At 48.3% G+C, this 19,873-nt stretch overlaps 1 protein-coding gene across 5 annotated transcripts in view; it reads right to left on the reverse strand.

Moving 5' to 3' along the window:
* Window positions 1-726: 726 nt before the first annotated feature.
* GATA4 (GATA binding protein 4) overlaps window positions 727-19,873 on the reverse strand; it is an 82,993-nt gene continuing 63,846 nt past the window's right edge. For 3 of the 5 annotated variants that reach the window (XM_054498853.2, XM_054498854.2, XM_054498852.2), the window contains 5 exons: window positions 11,418-11,587; window positions 10,259-10,384; window positions 5,581-5,668; window positions 3,648-3,796; window positions 727-2,436 (listed from right to left, as the gene is read on the reverse strand). In XM_054498853.2, the coding sequence (XP_054354828.1) occupies window positions 2,254-2,436; window positions 3,648-3,796; window positions 5,581-5,668; window positions 10,259-10,384; window positions 11,418-11,587 (716 nt within the window). In that variant the 3' untranslated portion in view covers window positions 727-2,253. The remainder of the gene's footprint in view (window positions 2,437-3,647; window positions 3,797-5,580; window positions 5,669-10,258; window positions 10,385-11,417; window positions 11,588-19,873) is intronic. The other 2 variants (XM_054498856.2, XM_054498855.2) reach the window with 1 other exon arrangement.

Consider the following 19,873-nt stretch of genomic DNA (forward strand, 5'->3'; position numbering starts at 1 on the left):
TTAGCCTGTGTGGATCAAACCATTAAATGGCAAGAGCTCCTTGTCCTGGAGGGACACACTTTTAAGTCAGACGGGGCTAGAGAGAACATTTTCTTCCAGGTAGACGGAGTCTCATGCTCCAGACCCTGATGTCTGGAGGAGAGCTCTAAAAATGCCCTCAGATGGTTAGGAGTGGTGATCCATGCCTGTAATCCCAGCACTTTGGGAGGCCGAGGCGGGAGAATTGCTTGAGCCCAGGAGTTTAAGAGCAGCCTCAGCAACAAAGCAAGATCCCATCTCTACAAAATACAAAATTAGCTGGGCATGGTGGTGTGCACCTGTGGTCCCAGCTACTCAAGAGACAGGCAGGTGGATCGCTTGAGCCAGGTAGGTCCATGATGGCACACAGCACTCCAGCCTGAGCAACAGAGCAAGACCCTGTCTCAATAAATCAATAAATACATTGAGCAGCTTTTGTTGGACCACAAGGAACTTTGTTTATGGATAGGTACAACCCTCTCCTAGGAAATTAAAGCCCAGCGGTGACCCCCATCTAATGTCTCACGTTAGCAGGGCTGGGATGAGTGTTCTTTTCGGGACCCACTGCTACCTAAAGAGGGAGCCTTGGCCAATGGCCAAAAATAAAGGAAGCAGCTGTGAGTGGGTCAGTGGATCCACAGCCTCAAGATTCCCCAGAAGAGAACAGCAACGCTGAACCTCCCAGTGAAGGCCACTAAGGGAGGAGGGAAAGAGGAATACAGATAAATTTATTAGTTAAATACTGATTTTACAGCCATTTCACCTTAAGACAATGTTAACAGGTTTGTGGGTTAGGGAGGGTATACGAGGGGGCCTTTGGAAGAAAACAATGTAAATGATGATTAAAACAGAATCTTGGTTCAAAGGTATTCTCTGCTACAGCCAGTAGGATTTTGGAGTGAGGGGGCTGGGCGTGTGGGGAGGCGTAGTAATGCCACAGTCAGCTACAGCTCTGCTGAGAAAGAGGAATGAGTCTCCATGAGCTCCAGAGTCAGGGGCGGAAACAGCAATGTGCAGAGGAGAAGGCGCAGATCCCGGAGCAGCTCAGAGTCGGAGGTTCCCTCCAGGTCCCCCTGCCGTGTCTTAGCAGTTGTCTTCTTTCCACGAATTTTGTTGTGTTGTGTTTGTTTGCTTTGAATTCGTGTTGCAGAATCTCTGGCTTTTTGTCTCCTGGACAAAAGACTTCTGCCGGGGCGAGGCTGCAGGTCCAGAGGGACTCTGGCTGCCATCTGACCAAGGGCCAGGAGGAGCAGACAGACAGCAGGTGGGCCAGCCCTTGGGACACTCCTGCCCCCTGGCCAGGACTCTGTCCACTTACACTCTCCCCAGAAGGATCTCGAGGCTCGGCTGAGTGCTTGCCAGACTGGCTTGAGCAGCAGAACATTCTGTTCTCACTCAGAACCCCTCTATGTATGACACGGTCAATGAAGGGTCTGCAGTGAACTCGAGGGGGTGCCATTTGGCTAAACCACCCAGCTCTTGTTTTGCCAGGGGAGAGTCATGTACAAGCTGCAGGCAGAGCTGAATCGCTCAGAGCAGGAAGAGGGATTTTTATTTTGAGAGATGTTGGAAGTGAAGGAGCAAAGGCCCGCAGCAGGGGGAAGGCACCTGGGGGAGAAGTTGCCAGCTGCATTTTGATGAGGCTGCGCTCTGTGGTGGGTGATGTGCCCCTCTAGCTCCCCAGGAAGTGTTCAGTCACTTGTATGTCACACCCCACAGTTCTGGAGTCAGATTTGGTATTGGGGATGCAGGGCAGTGCCATGCCTCAAGCGGATGGATGGGGCAAGGGCCTGTCCCCAGGGGCCCGTCACATCCAGGTACACGGCAAACAGATGCCATCATTCGGGCTGGAGCAGGGGTCCCAGGGCCCAGCCCCCCGCTTGTTCTCAGATCCCCGGTGCTGGAAACACAATGCAAAACCCTCCGTCTAGGCCACAGTGGTGAACGCAGGGGACAAGGACACCTTGGGAAAGAAGTCTCCAACTCACAGGAGAGATGCAGTGTGCTCGTGCTGAAGGGTGGGCTCCCTCCAGTCCCACCACTGTGTAAAGGCATCTGAGAAAATCCAACACCCGCTTCCCCTAACCAGACTGTCGACTTCAAGTTTCTTCCCAGTTGTTGTTCTGGAGTCATTACCAGGCAGAAGAGGCCGGCCCCTGGGAGCCCAGGGCCTCCTTCTTTGCTGTCCTCCAAGTCCCAGGTCCGTGCAGGAATTTGAGGAGGGAAGAGGGAAGATTACGCAGTGATTATGTCCCCGTGACTGTCGGCCAAGACCAGGCTGTTCCAAGAGTCCTGCTTGGAGCTGGTCTGTGGAGACTGGCTGATGGGAGACGCATAGCCTTGTGGGGAGAGCTTCAGGGCCGAGAGGACCGGGTGGATGGAGGGCCCATGGCCAGACATCGCGCTGACTGAGAACGTCTGAAAAGCAGAAAGTACACGATGAGGCCCATGGAGATGCTCCTGAGGGCTCAGGAGGTCTAGGCTGGGGAGGGTGCCCTACTATGCAGATGTTCCCAGCATGGCTCCAGCCCTCAGGAAGGGGCCAAGGAGCACTTCTCTCTGTTTCTCCTGATCCCGGTGATCTAGGAATGAAGGGTCTGGGTGATGCATCAGCTGCTTCTGAGCACAGTACACAACCAGGGCTATGACCCGGTGGCCCTGTGGATACCGTGGTTGCCCAGAAGGCTCTGATGGTTACAGGAGACACTTTCTACCATCCTGTCACCACCACATCCACTTTCCAAAAGGTAAGCCATCTGCCCGGCCCAGAAGGGGCTCCTGGTGCCCCTGGTTCTGTGGGATCACGTTCTCCCAGACAATAACAAGCTCACTAAGACACAGCCTCTTTCAGTTAAGAGCAGAGACAAGATCACAGCAGGGGCTGGTCAAAGGAGACCATGATCAAGCTTGGTGCATCCTGGTCCCAAGAGAGGGAACTGCAGAGGCGTGGAGGCAGGGAGGCCGAGACGCCATCGTCCTCCGCGAGAGGGAACATGGGCTGCCCCCGGGCGTCCCCTGACACACGTGCAGAGCTGGGCCTCATGAAAGTGGCATCCTGCCTGTGACCTCCCCACCAGCCTGCCCTCCCTGCCCTCTGCAGGGTCCAGGCCTTTCCCCATGCCAGCTTCCTCCTCCTTCCCCACCCTCTCCTGTTGAAGTCTAACCTCCCTGCACATAGGAAGCAGATTGCCTAGAGAACCCCCACTCTGCCTCTGATGGCGGAACCACGCCTCCCCTCGCCCCAGCACGCAGTCTCATTCAGGCTGTACTTGTGTGTTGTTCTCTGCCCCCGTCACCCATGCTGTATGCCAGCCCCGGGCTCCCCTCTCTTTGTTTCGAAAGATGGTGGCATAAAGCAGCTATTAAAAAATTGTGAGTCACAGTCGTGTCCACATCACCATAGCTTGATAAGATGTCCTGAAATACAGCCCGATGCAGATGCCCCTAGCCTTGTGGGGCCTTGAGGGCACCACGCAGCTCAAAGGCTGGGTCTTCCTAGCCCAGAGGGTAGCTCACTGCTTGCACCTGCGAGGCCTGGCTGCAAGTCCCACCCAATACTAGGCCGGCCTCTGGGACTCTGCAGTCGGTCTCCCCACGAACAGCCCCAGCGCCCCACCCATGGCGCGTACCTGGGACACGGAGCTGCTGTGCCCGTAGTGAGATGACAGGCCAGGCTCTGTCTTGATAGGACGCATCTCCTCGCTGCTGCTGGTGGTGGCATTGCTGGAGTTGCTGGAAGCACCGCTGGTGGGAGGAAGGCTCTCGCTGCCTGAAGGAGCTGCAATGAAGCAAAGTCAGCACACCCAAATCAGCGGCAGGGACAGATGAACAGCCGGCAGCCTGCGAGACAGCCGGGATGGGTCCGTGCTAATGGCTTTATCTACATTTGCTGGGGAGAGCAGCCGGGGTCCTTATCAGTGGAGAGCTACAGTTCTCACAGGGATGGCTTCTTCCCCCATCTCATCTCAAACCCTTGAGGCCACATGTGTTTCAGGATTCAAAACTTCAAAAAAATTCTTCCTCATTCAACTCGAAGATTCAAATTTTTAAAAATCCAAATACCGTGTATTATTACAGAATACCTCCAGCAGGGCCTGAGATAATACTCTGTAATTAAATACATTAATATCCCCACAGCAAAACATGTGAATATCATACTGAATGGAGTAAACAGAGACTATCAACAGCCTTGTGTCTGTTCAAAATAGGTTTTGCTGCCGAATCTAGCTTCCTGGATTTGGAATTTTGGACTGGGGATTGTGTGCCTGAACAGAATGTCTTCTCTACCTGTGATTGCTACGTGAGAGGAAATAAGGTTACCCAGGGGACATAGGGTACTCGTCAGCAGTAGGGAAGCAGGAGGAGAGGTGGAAGACCACGGGTGTGAGACACTGAAAATTCCAGTAGGAAATACGCCTGCCAGAAGGGGTAAGCCATGGTTGAATGTAGAAAAGTAGAACTTTGATCATGTTCTTGGTAGTGGAAAGGGCCAATTTATCTGACTCTGTCATGCCTTAGGTTAGAAGATAAATTTTTCATCAGATCAGCCAATTCATTTTCTCTGTGACTGCAGCATTGACCAGTCAAATCTTTAACTGGGTAGCAGTACTGAGTGAGAAATGTTTTGGTAGGGAACATAAACGTATTAAAGAACAGCCCTTGTTCTGTCAGAAATTTATATATAATTTAATAAATAAGTCTAATTTAAATTTAATAAATGGTTAATAAATTTATTTATTAAAAATAAATTTAAAAAAGAACAGCCCTCGTTCTTTTTAAATGTATTTCTTTTTTTTTTTTTTTTTTTTAAAGACAGGGTCTTGCTCTGCTCTCCAGGCTGGAGTGCAGTGGCACGATCATAGGTCACTGCAGCCTCAAACTTTTGAGCAGCCCTTATTCTAAATCTAGAAATTAAGAAGGCAGAGTGGTATATTGAAGAGAACATTGACCCATAAAAACTTGGGTTTTAATTCTCTACCCATTAACAGCTGTATGACCCTCATTAAATCATTGTCCTCTATGAGCCTCAGTCTGCTTGTTAGTAAAATGGGGTCATAAACTGGTTCTCACCGAGATAATATTTCTGAAGGGGCTTTCTAAAGCACAAAGCACTGCATGATGTTAATTATACATTGGCTTAGAGATCAATCTGTTAGGAACATGATTAATTGGACCCTGTCCTCCTGGATCCCCGTTAGCCCAAAGAGAATTGAAAGGAACTGAGCTTTTGGGTGGCTGCAGCACCAAAGACGAAAAGACTGAGTAAAGTTCCTCTCTCCTGCAGGACCTCGGCTGGTCCAGCCTGCCCACTGGGTCTTTGCAGTCGGCAATGATCAGGCCCCAGCTCGAGTGGAGCCTGCTTCGAAAGCTCCCAACACCTTCCACGGCAATTGTTACTTTTTTGCTGGGCTCTTCATCCTGTCCTGAAAGGCCGGGGATATACGATGCTGTCACCACACCCTGGCAGCCTGGGCTGGCCTGCCTAACCCGGAAGATATGATTCTTATGCACTCTGAGGGCTCCTGATGTATTCATATAATCACTCACAGATCTTTTCCTCACCTGCTGATGTCTTAGATTTATTCAGGTTCTTGGGCTTCCGTTTTCTGGTTTGGATCCCCTCTTTCCGCATTGCAAGAGGCCTGGGGACCTGGAGGGTCACAAGTAAATATATAGGGTTTTCCATTTCTACATAATCTGCTACAGCATTGAAAGACACACACCTGCTGCGAGAAGGCAACACCTAAGCAATCTCTCCACAAAGCCTGGGGCTCAGACGGGCTGCACAGGCCCCTGGAACTCAGCGAGAAAGAAATCAATTCCGTTTTTAAAAAACTTATCGAGCACCTATGTGATGTGATGGGTACTTTACTAGAGCCTGGAGAATAGGGAACTAAAGACACACAGTTCCTACCCTCAGAAACTCACAGACAAGTAGAAATAACCAGACTCTGGTAGGTGATGTAAAAAGACGGAGAAACACTAAACTCTGTCCTGGGGTGAGGAGTGGGAAGGAGGGGCACATGAGGCTATCAAGGAAGGCTTCAGTGTGGAGGTGACACCGAGTTTATAAAAGGTTTTGAGTAGACAGAGGCAGGCATTTCAGGCAGCAGAGACAGAATGTTCAAAAGCCTTTATCATCCACACAAGGACCCTGAAAACAAAAAGTGGGTGCTAGGCCAGGCACAGTGGCTCATGCCTATAATCCCAGCACTTTGGGTGGCTGAGGTGGGAGGACTGCTTGAGCCCAGGAGTTCAAGACCATCCTTGGCAACATAGTGAGACCCCATCTCTACAAAAAAGTTTTAAAATTAGCTGGGCATGGTGGTGCATGCCTGTAGTCCCAGCTACTCAGAAGGCTGAGATAGGAGGATCACTTGAACCCAGGAAGTCGAGGCTCCAGCAAGCCGTGATCGTGCCACTGCACTCCAGCCTGGGCGATGGAGTGAGGCCCTGTCTTAAAAAGGGGTGAGGGTGCGGGGGTGCTATCAATAATTGTGCTGGGAAAATTGGCCTCAACAGCAACAGTCCCAGTGAGTTGAGATGTAACATCACTCTACTTATAGCAGCTCTGTACTGCATTGGGTCTGGCTGGAGCCACTGGTGCTTCTATGAATGGTGGGGAGCAGTAAGAGACTATGCTAGAGACTGCCCTGTGACCAGGTTCTGAGATAAAATGTCCCTGGACAATACTTTGACCACAGTTCTGTTGGGAGGCAGGCCCCAGAGCCATTCACAGATGCCTAAGCCAGTCCTGGGGAGCAGGACTGCAGGGCGCCTTCCCCACATCTGGTTTCTCTTAGGCTGAGCCAAGTCTTTTAGCCCCTGTTCTATGCTATGCTTGTCTCCCATGTGGGATTGATAAAGGCCACACCTGCAAATACAGAAAGAAAAGCAATTACTGCTTCGGAGACATGAACATGCAATGGTTAAGCAAGAAATGCACCAGCATATGTGAACCTGAACTTGCCTTCTATTTAACTGTGGGTAGATGGGGCAGCATTTGCACCCCCCGACCCCACCATCTGCACATCTGTCTGTGACTCTACATCCAGACCCCTATTTCCCACTTTGTGGAAGGGTGTCCTCCCCCACCCCATCCCCCTAGCTATGCCTCAAATGTTCAAGCCTATTCTGGCCTCAGAAGAATCTTCCCCTCATGTTAATCTCCATTCACTTAGGTATGCTTTTTTTTTTTCAGTTGCAGTAAAATAAAATGCATGTAACTTAAAATTTACCATCTTAACCATTTTTAAGTATATTGTTCTGTAGTGTTAAGCACATTCACACTGTTCTGCAACCCTCACCACCATCCCCAGAACTCTTCTCATCTTGCAAAACTCAAACTCCATACCCATTAAACATCACTCCTCATTCCCCCTTTCCCCAGCCCCTGACAGCCTCCATTCTACTTTCTGTCTTTATGGATTTGACATGTGGTGTCAGGGGCCAGAATTCCCTTCCTTTTCAAGGCTGAGTAATATCCTACATGTATATATATCACACTTTGTGTATCGGTTCATTTCTCCATGGACACTTGGGTTGTTTACATCTTTCTGCAATTGTGAATCATGCTGCTATAAACAGGAGTGCACAAATAGCTCTTTGAGACCCTGCCTTTAGTTCTTTTGGGTATATATCCAGAAATGGTATGCTGGATCATGTGGTAATTCTATTTTTTTATTTTCAGAGAATATAATCTTTTTAATACCTATATAATATTTCCCAATAAGTTTCTTGTACCATTCCCATATTGAAGAACAATAGTTTAACCATTTTCCTTCCAAAGGTTTTCTTTCCTCCATTTTTGCTATTACAGTGATTAACAAACATCCTTGTATATATGCTTTGTAGAAAGAAATATTTTCTTATGAATGTTCATAACTTTAGCCATTTGCTTGTTCATTATAACAAGAAATCATGAAAAGATACATGAGACTAAGTTAACAACAGCCCTCTCACTCTACTACCGTCAATCCTATCCCAATGAGGCAACTGGATTTAACAGCGTGTTATATATTCTTACATTTTAAAAAAATTCTCAAACATGTGTACACATATATATCTATTGACATGGTTTGGCTGTATCCCCACCAAAATCTCATCTTGAATTGTAGCTCCCATAATTCCCACGTGTTGTGGGATGGACCTGATGGGCGATAATTGAGTCACAGGGGCGGTTTCTCCCATACTGTTCTCACTACAGTGAGTAAGTCTCATGAGAGCTGATGGTTTTATAAGGGGAAACCCCTTTTGCTTGGCTCTTATTCTCTCTTGCCTGCTGCCATGTAAGACGTGCCTTTCACCTTCCTCCATGATTGTGAGGCCTCCCCAGCGATGTGGAACTGTGAGTCCATTAAGTCACTTTTTAATTTTGGGTATGTCTTTATCAGCAGTGTGAAAACAGACTAATACACCTATACATGTATATTTCTGTGTGTGTGTTCACCCATCCACCGGTCTGTCCACCCATCCATATGTATGTGTGTTTAATGCACCTTCAGCACTCATAGTGTGGGGTCATGCTACATATATTTCTTTGCAGTGTGCTTTTTCATTTTCTAGATCAAGATACATGGCTCTAGATTATTATTTTTAAATTTATCCTCAATATTCCACATTTTGGGACATACCAGAATTTTTTCAACCGTTCCTTTATGGGGTTTCAAGGTTGTTTCTAGTTTTTGCCACACAAACAATGCAGCAATAAATGGTTCAGAGGACATCATGTACTGGTTATTGTTTATAGGCTAGTTTCCCAACAGTATACCTGCCAGATATAAAGGTGTTCGTGGTTTTAACCTTAAAAAATACCACTAAGTTAATAGATGCAGTAATTCAAATACAAATCAATAATATATGAGAGTATCTAATTCCCCAAATCCATAGCAGCACACACTTTAATTTTTGCCAAATATATGGACAAAATAGGGACTTTCATGGTCATTTTCAGGTACATTTCCCTGATTTCCAGTGAGATTCAGCATATCTGCACATGTTTCATGGCTATCCGGGCAGCTTCTGTGAGGTGTCAGTCCATATCTTTTGCCCATTTGGGGGAAGTGGGGGAAAGATCAATTGTTCTTTTCTTATTAGGCTACAAGATCTATCTGTTTCTGGTTTGGTGTGGTTTTAATTTAACTTGTATTTGAACAATTAAGACTTGCATATGTACCGTCTAAGGTACCAAGGGGGTACACAGTAAAAAGAGCGTCCTTCCGATCCCTTCTCCCCAGGACCCCAGTTTTTCTCCTGGAGGCACCCAATGTACATATATATGCATACATGTGACCACGTGACCAACCTGTACATATCCTCCCAGAGGTGTTCTGTGTATTTCCAGGCACTAATAGTAAATATTTACAAAATCAAATATATTTAACTATTCTTATATGGCTAAAAAGTTTTAAAATCTTGTTTAAGAAGTTCTCCCATCCCCACAGTTATATAAATACTTTCCCTTACATTTTCTTCCAGTGTTTTTATTGTCTGATTTTTTTTGTAGTATTTTATTGTCTAATATTTTTATTTTTTGGAGACAGGGTCTCCCTTTGTCACTCAGGCTGGAGTGCAGTGGCACAATCAGTGCTCACTGCAGCCTCAAACTCCTGAGCTCAAGCCATCCTCCTACCTCAGACTCCTGAGTAGCTGGGACTAGAGGCATGCACCACCATGCCCAGCTAGTTTTGTTTTTTTTCTTTTTTTTAGCAGAGACAAAGTTTCACCATGTTGTCCAGGTTGGTTTTGAACTCCTGAGCTCATGCAATCCTCCTGCCTCAGCCTCCCAAAGTGCTGGGATTACAGGCATGGGTCATGATGCCTGGCCTTACTTTTAGTTTATTTCAAAGATGTTTTACATTTAATATCTTTAATTCACCTAAGTTTACTTTTGTTTAAGATAGGAGGTGGAGGTCATGCTTTCCTTTTGTTTTCCAAATGAACAGCCAATTTTGTCAATACAACTATCCTTAAGCTTCTTATCCACTGAATGGAAATGTCACCTTTGTTACACATCAAGCTGCTATATATAAATATAGCCTGCTCATCTGTAAAATGGAAAATTCACTTATACAATGTAAAGGATGGAAGAGGCCAGCAAAGTAGTTGAAACTCCCTTCCAAATCTAAGTATCTTTGTTAAGAAGGAAAAATGAATGCTAGTTCAAAGGAGGAAGACAAGGGAAGACTGAGAGATGGGCATCAGAAGGCAAGGATGCCACGTGGGCGTGGGACCCACGTACCCCGTGGAGCTTCATGTAGAGGCCGCAGGCATTGCACACAGGCTCGCCCTCCGCGTTGCGGCGCCACAGCGTGGTGGTGGTGGTCTGGCAGTTGGCACAGGAGAGGCCCACTCGGCGGGAGGCGGACTGCAAGACAGAAAGCAAACCCTTCATGTCCAAGTAAAAGGCGGGCACTGCCCTTCCACCTCGCGTGTGGCTGCGGAGCCGGGCCTCCCTAACCCTAACGGGAGGCAGGGCTGGGCCCTAATGACCCTGCATGAGATCTCTGACCTGTGACGGCACCTAACTCTCCTGTCACCTGAGCCACTGCGAGGAGTAAATCAGAACAAGGTTTCTGCTGCACGAGGACAGCGAGCGTGGGCATCGAAGACCTGGTTTCCAGTCCTAACCATCATTCACCATCAGGCAAATAACCCAGTGAGCGCCGGGCACTGCCGGCAGGAAAGCTTCTCCTGAGAGTAGGATTGACCGGGGCCGCAGGTGCCGGGGGCAGGCGGACAGTGAGGAATCACGGTGTCCAAATGGTATCAAAGTCTGAATGGCCCTGGGACCTCAAGAAAGGGAGGCACCAGGTTTATCCCCTCTGTTCTTCCCTCCTTAATATAGTCCAAGCTGGTTGGTGTCGATCAGAATCAAATTATATTAAAAAGGAGCAGGAAGCCAGGAGCCAAGCCCCAGGCCCAAACTCTTCCCCAGCCACGGGGCCCAACACAAGCTGCTGGCACTTCTGGGCTTTGGGATTTATCAACTGATCAACTGAGGTCAGGGTACAGACTAGCCTCTGAGGTGACCTTCCTTGCAGGGTTGGTGTGGATGGAGAAGACACTCCAGTCAACACCGGACTGGGAACCAGGAAACCTGGATTCTGCTTCCAGAGTTCCAGATGGGAGACTCAGTACATGAGTGGCTGTGGGCAAGGCCACTAGCTTTTCTGAGCCTCACTTGCAGTTTCTGTGTGCCGAAGAGGTTGAACTAGACAGCCTGGATCATTCTGGTGGCTCCAGCTAACTCTAAAGTTGTGAGAATTATTATGGGGCTCTCACCCATGTAATCCCCGATCCGCACCCTCAAGTTCCAAAATTCAAAACCAGAGGACGTCCCGCCAAGGCGAGAGCCCTGCAGCCAGGTGCCGAGAGGAGGCTGCGAGGCACGTGCTTACCAGCCGGCGCTGGGGCTTGATGAGCGGCCGGTTGATGCCGTTCATCTTGTGGTAGAGGCCGCAGGCGTTGCACAGATAGTGACCCGTCCCATCTCGCCTCCAGAGCGGGGTGGACATAGCCCCACAGTTGACACACTCTCTGCCTTCTGAGAAGTCATCAAACATATCTACTGAGTTGCGGGGAACAGACAAGAAAAGACACAGAGGATTAATTCTTTGTTTGTGCCCAGCTCTCACATCTGAGAATCTAGAGGGCGCAGAAACAATGCTCTTTCCTTGGAAGGAGAAGACCACCTCGGGCTGCTCTTGCTCTTCCTCACTCTGACTTCAGCCCCTGCTCCCTAATCCCAGACAATGAGAGTTCCCCTGAGCATGAGAAGAGGAAAAATTTGCAGCGATCAACCGCGTCCTGGGCTGGGAGGCAGGACACCTGGATTTCAGTCCAGATATCACATTCAGAGCCTCCAGCCCTAGGCCTCTCACCTCACACTGAGGTCCACGCAAACCTTCTTGCTCTCTTTCCCTTTCAAAGTTAGTAAGATTACTTTTCCCTTTGCATAAAGATATAATAAATATTTACCTTAGGAAAATTAGTGCCAAAATATATAAGGAAAATCCAGATTGTCACTAATGTTTTGAGCATTTGGTTCTCTTGTATCCTTTGTAAGACTGTATTTATTTTATTCTTTTTATTAGAGACAGGGTCACTCTGTCACCCAGGCTGGAGTACAGTGGTGCAATCATAACTCAGTCCAGCCTTGAACCCTGGGGCTCAAGCGATCCTCCAGCCTCAGCCTCCCAAAGTGCTGAGACTACATGCATGAGCCACTGTGCCCAGCCCTTTGTGAGACTTTTCTTTTCTTTTTTTGAGATGGAGTTTCACTCTTGTTGCCCAGGCTAGAGTGCAATGGTGCGACCTCAGCTCACTGCAACCTCTGCCTCCCAGGTTCACGCGATTCTCCTGCCTCAGCCTCCCAAGTAGCTAGGATTACAGGCATGCGCCACCATACACAGATAATTTTGTGCTTTTAGTAGAGATGGGGTTTCACCATGTTGGTCAGGCTGGTCTCGAACTCCTGACCTCAAATGGTCCACCCGCCTCGGCCTCCCAAAGTACTGGGTGAGTACACCACACCCGGCCTTGTGAGACTTTCATATGTTGATATATATTTTTGCCAAGCTATATAATTCTGAGTGTGTGGGTCTTTTGCTTAATACCAAAACATTTTCCCAATGGCAAATTCTTTATAAACTCATCTTATAAAATTCTTTATTAACTCATATATCATTATTCCATCATATAAATGTGCCATCATTTAACTAGTATCATTCAGCTATTAATCTTCATCCAGTTTTGGATTCTTGCTTCATAAACACTGCTCCTTACTTAAGTCTGTGCATTTCTAGTTATTCCTTAAGATACTCTCTGAGAAGTAGAATTTCTGAGTCAAAGGCACTAAATTTCTTTTTAAATTCTTGGAATTTTCTAACTGTCCTGCAAAAAAAAGCTTCATTCATTCATTTTTTCTGTTTTAATATACCTGTATGGGCTGCCGTATCATAGTTGGACATTTTTCTTGCTTATTGGTATATAAAATAAAGGTGCATATTATAAGCAATGGCACCTTAGAGCTGCTCACATAAGCGTAGCATCTCCCCAGGTACCACAAGGCTGCCGGGGTCTGCCGCTCCCTTCACTCGCTCACCCCTCCCCGCCATCACCTTTATCGTCCATGTCTACAGAATGTTACAGTTGACAGATTCCACTTGTGTCCATTCTCTTCACCCTGGTGAGACAGGCTGGGCCAGTTTTCTTCCTCCCCGTAGTCTACATAAAGCCTGGCTCACAATCTCCAGAAGTCTCTCTGACTTCATGTTATCCTAATTTGCTGTCCCTAAACACATCTACCTTGGTCTCCAGATTCTTCCTATGCTGCTGCCAGAGGCAAGGGCAGATTTTTCTCTAGTGAAGAGGGGAGCTTTTATTGAGTTGGGAGGACAGGTGGTAAAGAGCTCTCTTTCCAATGGGACCCAGCCTGGGAGGGGGTTAAGGTTGCACATTTTGCTAGTTCTGTGGCCCAGCTACTTGCTCTAGGGGAATGTGGGCCAGAGAAGAGGATGGTGGGGGGCCCTCCCCACAACTCTGGGTACACAAACAGTCATTTGCACCTGCAAACAGGTAGCTGTGTGTCCACACCAAGTAAACAGTGTGCAGGTGTAAGGGGCTATTTGCTCAGGCCAGGGAGCGGAGCACAGGCATCACAGCAGAGGCTATTTTTACACCTGGGTCACGCTGACAGCCTCCACCAAGGTCGCCTGCCCTCAGAGCCGCCCATGAGATGCGGCCACTCCCGCCCATAGCTTGCTCCCAGCTGGACCACCACAATCAACACTACTGTTGCCACCTCTACAGTCCATGCCTACAGGCTGCCAGCCCCGCTTCTTTCATCCAGGCCTGCCCATGAGGGGATTAAATAGGCCAGGAATTTACAGAAGGACATTAGACCAAGCCAACTCCACAGCAAGAGCGGGGCACGGGCAACGTTGTCATTTTGTTGGGTGTTCGCAATAAACACTAGGTGGCACTACCATCTCAAAATTGAACCAAGACACGCGGTCTAGCCTGAATCACACTTGGACATACAGGCCTTGTAAGATCACCTTTCCAGTCCAAACCTAGCGCAACCCTCTCATTCTGGTTTCCTTTTTTATTTTATTTTGCTCTTTAGAGACCGGGCTCACTCTGTCACCCAAGCTGGAGTGCAGTGGTGCAATCATAGCTCACTGCAGCCACCAATTCCTGGCCTCAAGAGATCCTCCTGCCTCAGTCTATTTTTCTTGTTCTATCTTTTTTTTTTCTTTTTTTTTTTTTGAGACAGAGTCTCACTCTGTCACCCAGGCTGGAGTGCAGTGGGCACTGCAACCTCAAGCTTCCTTAGAACCTGGGACCACAGGCACACGCTACCATCCCCAGCTAATTTTTGTGGAGACAAGGTTTCACTATGTTGCCCAGGCTGGTCTCAAATTCCTGGGCTCAAGTGATCCTCCTGCCTCGGCCTCTCAAAATGCTGGGATTACAGGCATGAGCCACTGTACCCAGCCCTATTTTTCTTTATTATGAAAAAATTTAAACATATTCAGAAGTGGACAGAATATGAAAACAAACTCTTACTTAACTATCATCCAGCTTCCAATCATTTGTGGTCAATCTTGTTTTATCTATACCTCCATTCGCTTTCCCCCATAGTGGGTTACTGAAGAAAATCCCAGACTTCTATTACTTTATTCACAAATATCTCAGTATGTTGCTCTAACAGATAGAGTCACACTCTTAAAAATAAGCAAACTGGCTTCTCTCCTACATTCTGGTTCATTTAAGTCAAAAACATCTCATAATGTGTTCTTCTTGTTCGGAGGGGAGATTCTCTTTTCTCCTCACAATTATTGTTTTATATGCAGGAATGGAGTCTTTTTTTTTTTCTTTTTCCCACACTACACTGATGTAAAGAAAAACTTTTTTTGAGACAGGGTCCCACTCTGTCCCCCAGGCTGGAGTACAGTGCTGTGATCTCGGCTCACTGCAGCCTCAACCTCCTAGGCTCAAGCAATCCTCTCACCTCAGCCTCCCAAGTATCTGGGACTACAGGTGCATGCCACCATGCCTTGCTAATTTTTTTTTCTTTTTTTTTGTATTTTTGGTAGAGACAAGCTCTCACTGTGTTGTACAGACTGGTCTTGAACTCCTAAGCTCAAGCGATCCTCCCACCTCAGCCTTCCAAAGTGCTGGGATTATGGGCGTGAGTCACCATGTCCACCCCAGAACTGTGCCCATCCCAGAATCTTATTAAAGGACCCAGGAATCCCTGGAGTGTGCTCTCAGCTGCTGACTCACCTCTGGCTGCCTTGAGAACCCAACACACAGGTCTGCCTCAGAAGATCCTGCAGGCTCAACTCAAAGTTGGGTTATGCATTCAAGCAGCTATTTTACTGTCCAGGTAAAGTCACTGGAGGTTGCCAAGTATGTATTTGTCACCAACAAATATTTACTGAGCATCTGCTATTTAATCACTCTGATAGATGTCACAGGAGCTAGGAGGGAACCCAGGTCTCAGAATGCTAATGATCTATTTGGACAAATTGGATGTGAATATCAATAATGAGTAATAATATTACTCGGTTCGTTTTTAGAACATACCCTCAGCAGAGTGGGGGACTGACTCATGGCAGACCCTAATTGTCTAGGGCAGAAAGTGTGGAATTCCCACCAGCATAAAATCCCATTGCGATAGAAGGGTCGGGGTTACCAAAACAGCCAAAGCAAAGGCTATTCTTAAAGACATCCAATAGACAACCCGCTACACCTCCAAATCTGTAATTTCCAACCACAAAATCTTGCCATCCAACCTGCTCAATGAAATGTTACACATATTTTTCAACAATTATTACAAAAACAAGGTAAACATAGAGGAAAATGTTGGCCCTATAATGCTAAATGACAAACACAGCACTAAGTCCCAAACTAGCACTAACATCTGGTATGAACCTCGGTAAGCACCACTTCTCATTCCTTCCTAGGAAAGGCACTGAGAGGAACCTCCCTGGGGGCAAGAGTGATTCTGAAGCCGGGGGGCACAGCTGTGGCCTCCGATGCAGCCCCTCCCACCCAGTGCTGGCATCCCGGGAACTGCTCCAGCCACTTGGAAGGCATCACCCACGTTTGGAGGAAAGACTTGTAATAATAGTTGTAAAGTACTTTGCAAATGAGAGGAAAAACTTACAACAATGGCTGTAAAGTGCTTTGCAAACATCAAATGAGATAACAATGATGGATTATTGTTAGGAGGCTGAAGTTGGAGGGGTGAGGAGGGAGTGGGAAAGACCAGGACAAACCTTGGCGCTGGTTATGGAGGAGGGGAGGACAGATAAAAGAGCTAGGAGACTGGGGAATCTGACCTTTCTTAAACCACTGGGGCTATGCTCAGAATTGTCTGTGCTCTCAGCGGTCAGGTTTGAGACTGCAAGCCAGGAACCAACTGACAGCAAGGCTGACCATGTACACTTATTCAGTCTCTAAGTTGCTTCTCATGGGAAGTATTAATTAATGATTAGTTTAGCAATGAAAAGCACAAAATAAATCATGTCCTAACTCCAAGGATGGGGATCTCACTCCTCACTTCCATCCATACCTTGCTAAAAAAAGTTTTTTTAAAGAGGAAACAAAGTCTGATAGTCTGATTTCTCAGAGAGCCAGTGCAGCATGGATATTCCTACGAATTAAGCAAGCTGCTCCCACCCTAGCGCCTGAAAGAAGAATGCAGGCCAGGAGGTTGAAACATCCCACCCCTGACTTCCCTACAAAGAACTGACGCAACCAGAGGCAAAGACACCGACCTCTCTTCTCCTCTGACCTGCTCCATCCATCTTGGGGAACCCACCCACCCCAACAAGGGGAGGCCAGTCAGGGTGGGGAGAGGAAAGGCACGGGAGGAAGAAAGGGAGAGGAATCAGAGGCCAGGGTCACGGTTCCGCTCTCCACTCCCTCCCCTGGGCACCGCTGGCTGCTGGGGAGACAGCTCAGGCCACTGCTGCCGCCCCATCGGCGCCACAGAGCCTGGTCTGCTCTCCTGCATATGCACCCCTCAGACCTCCACCCGCTGGGGGGAGCTGGTGTTGAGCCCCAGCTTGTGTTGGAAGACCCTCACCCTCACGCCTGGAGGCAGAGTTGATGGGTCTCAGCTCCTCTACTGCAATGTCTGAAGCTCAAACACTTGCCATGTGTCTGTATACGCGCCCCTGTCCAAGTGCTAGACATAACAAACATGTTGGCAAAATCCATGCTAACTCCTTACCCAAAGTTGTTTTGGTCTAGCTGGGGATGCATAACTCAAAAATAATCACTACCTTTAAGGTGACAAACTGCAGTGGACCTGGGCCTCACACTGGTGCCCAGCCCACCACCTCCAGCTTCAGATCTTCAGCATCCTGGACGTTCAGGGAGAGACACATCAACAGTGGAAAGGGCCTGTGCCCGGGGCAGCTGGGCAGTGCTACACAAGAGGGGCCAGAGGGGGCCAAAGAGATGCAACCCAGAAGGCTTTCTTGGAAAAGGCCAGACCCCAGCCAAGACTGGGCAGGAGGGGAGGGACCTGCCCAGAAACCATTCCCTGGGAACCAAAGGGGCTTCAGAGCAAAGTCTCAGCCCCACCCAAATGTCCCTTGCTGAACCCCAGGCCCATGTCCCAACCAGAGTTCACCAGAGATGGAGCCTGGATTTCCCGACAGGCCCGGATCTGTCCCTGTGGCTGGCGCCTGGGTGTGGGGCACGAGGCCCAAACAAAGCCTGAGGTTTTCCTGGCAGCTCTTGAGCCCTGGGTCTTCTGGGCTTCGTCAGGCTCGGCAGATGCCTGTGACAGGAGGCTGTCACGGGGAGGCCCACACAGCTCCAGCGGCACTCCGGCCGGGGGATGAAATCACCTATTTTGGAAGCTCCTGCAGCTGCTGAACAGAGGCGGTTACCAGTTACCGCCCACCTTGCAGAGTCACCCCACAGAGTCCAAGGCCTCTGCTTCTGACCCTTATAAAGGACAAGAACCCGGGACGCTGGCTGGCTGGAGTGACAGAATGTGACTCAGTTTTGTTTTGTTTTGTTTTTCCTAAATCACAAACAGGCAAGGACATCGTGAAAGGAAAAAAAAAAAAAAAAAAAAAAACACCAAAAACAAGAACGGAGGGAGGGGGGAACGTAGAGAGAGGAGGAAGAGGTTGAAGAACAAATGATAGGGGAAAATACACCCGCTCATATGCAAAGAGGTTTTACAAATGACAAAGAGAAAGATGAGCTTGAAGGCTGTAACGGGCAACCACACCTGTCACTGGAGGAACTGTGGAAAGACTCAAGCCCCCGACACCCTGGGCCCCAGTGGCTCCTCCCTGGAGGTCTAAGAACTTCCAGCACCTCCGCACCTGCCTGGTCTGTGCTCACAGTAGGGTGAGCGTGGGAGGCTGGTCCAGGAGAGGATGGCAATGGAAGAAAGTTCATGCGCTTTAGAGAACAGATCCTACCCAGGGCCACAGAGCTAATCAACAGCAGAGCTGGGATCAAACCCAGGCTGGCCAGTCAGTCTCTTAACTGCAGGCCAGTGTCCCACCAGCGCTGCCCACAGATGCCTTGGCCGTCCCTGACCCCTTCCCCAGTGACAGTAGCTGGCAGCAGATAGAAAATCAGTCTCGATTTGGCCTGTGAGCAGCAAGGGCTGTAGGAGTTCAGAGCCCAAGCATGCTCTGTTTTCCCATCTTGTCTGATCTCAGAAACTTCCCAGCAACTCTGTTTCAATGCTTCTCAGCTCACCCACTTGGGAAACGCTTCCTGGCCTTCATCGTCAAGATTAGATTTTGAGACCTTCGAGAACCCCTACATGTGGGCCTATAATTACAGCATAAAGATTTCCCCATAAAATGCAGGATCAGTTGCTGGCTCCAGGAGAAATGTAGGATGCTTCTGAATTCAAATTTGAGCCTCTGCAATGACAATGCCATAGAGCTAAGTCCGTGAACTTGTGGACTGTTGCATTACTCTTACAGGGACTTTTTTTTTTTTGCAATGGGGTATTGCTCTATCACCCAGGCTGGAGTCCAGTAGCTCAGTCATAGCTAATTGCAGCCTCGACTTCCCAGCCCCAAGCGATCCTCCTGCCTGAACCTCCTAAGTAGCTGGGACTACAGGTGCACACCACAACACTCAGCTAATTTTTCTAGCATTTTGTAGAGATGGGGTCTCACTATGTTGCCCGGGCTGATCTTGAACTCCTGAGTTCAAGCAATCCTCCCGCCTCAGCCTCCCAAAGTATTGGTATTACAGGCATGAGCCACCACTTCTGGCCACAAGCACTTTCTTGAAACAAATGAAACAAAAGTATTGTGGTAAATATGACTTCATTTGCTGCATCTCGACACTAAACATGCAGACTCCCAGAAAATGGTCACCATGGCCCCTTCCCACCAGAGAACCGCAGGCTGGGATACCATTTTAAAAATAGGCAAAGGGCCAGGTGTGGTGGCTCATGCCTGTAATCTCAGCACTTTGGGAGGCTGAAGTGGGTGGAACACTTGAAGTCAGGAGTTCAAGGCCAGCCTGGCCAACATGGTCAAAGCCCATCTTTACTAAAAATGTAAAAAGTAGGTGTGCATGTTGGTGCACGCCTGTAATTCCAGCTACTCAGGAGGCTAAGGCAGGAGAATTGCTCGAACCCAGGAGGCAGAGGTTGCAGTGAGCCGTGATCATGCCATTGTACTACAGTCTGGGTGACAGAGTGAGACCGTGTCTCCAAAAAAAAACGGAAAAGGAACAAAGAAAAGAAGGGAATACGGAAAGACTGCAGTGAGCTCTACATTTCTATTTGAAAACTCTCCCCAATGCCAGCATTTTGCCCCTATACCAATACATTTTTTACAAAGAC

Source organism: Pongo pygmaeus, chromosome 7 (genome assembly GCF_028885625.2).
Source record: "Pongo pygmaeus isolate AG05252 chromosome 7, NHGRI_mPonPyg2-v2.0_pri, whole genome shotgun sequence".
In the NCBI taxonomy this organism is placed as follows: Eukaryota; Metazoa; Chordata; class Mammalia; order Primates; family Hominidae; genus Pongo; species Pongo pygmaeus.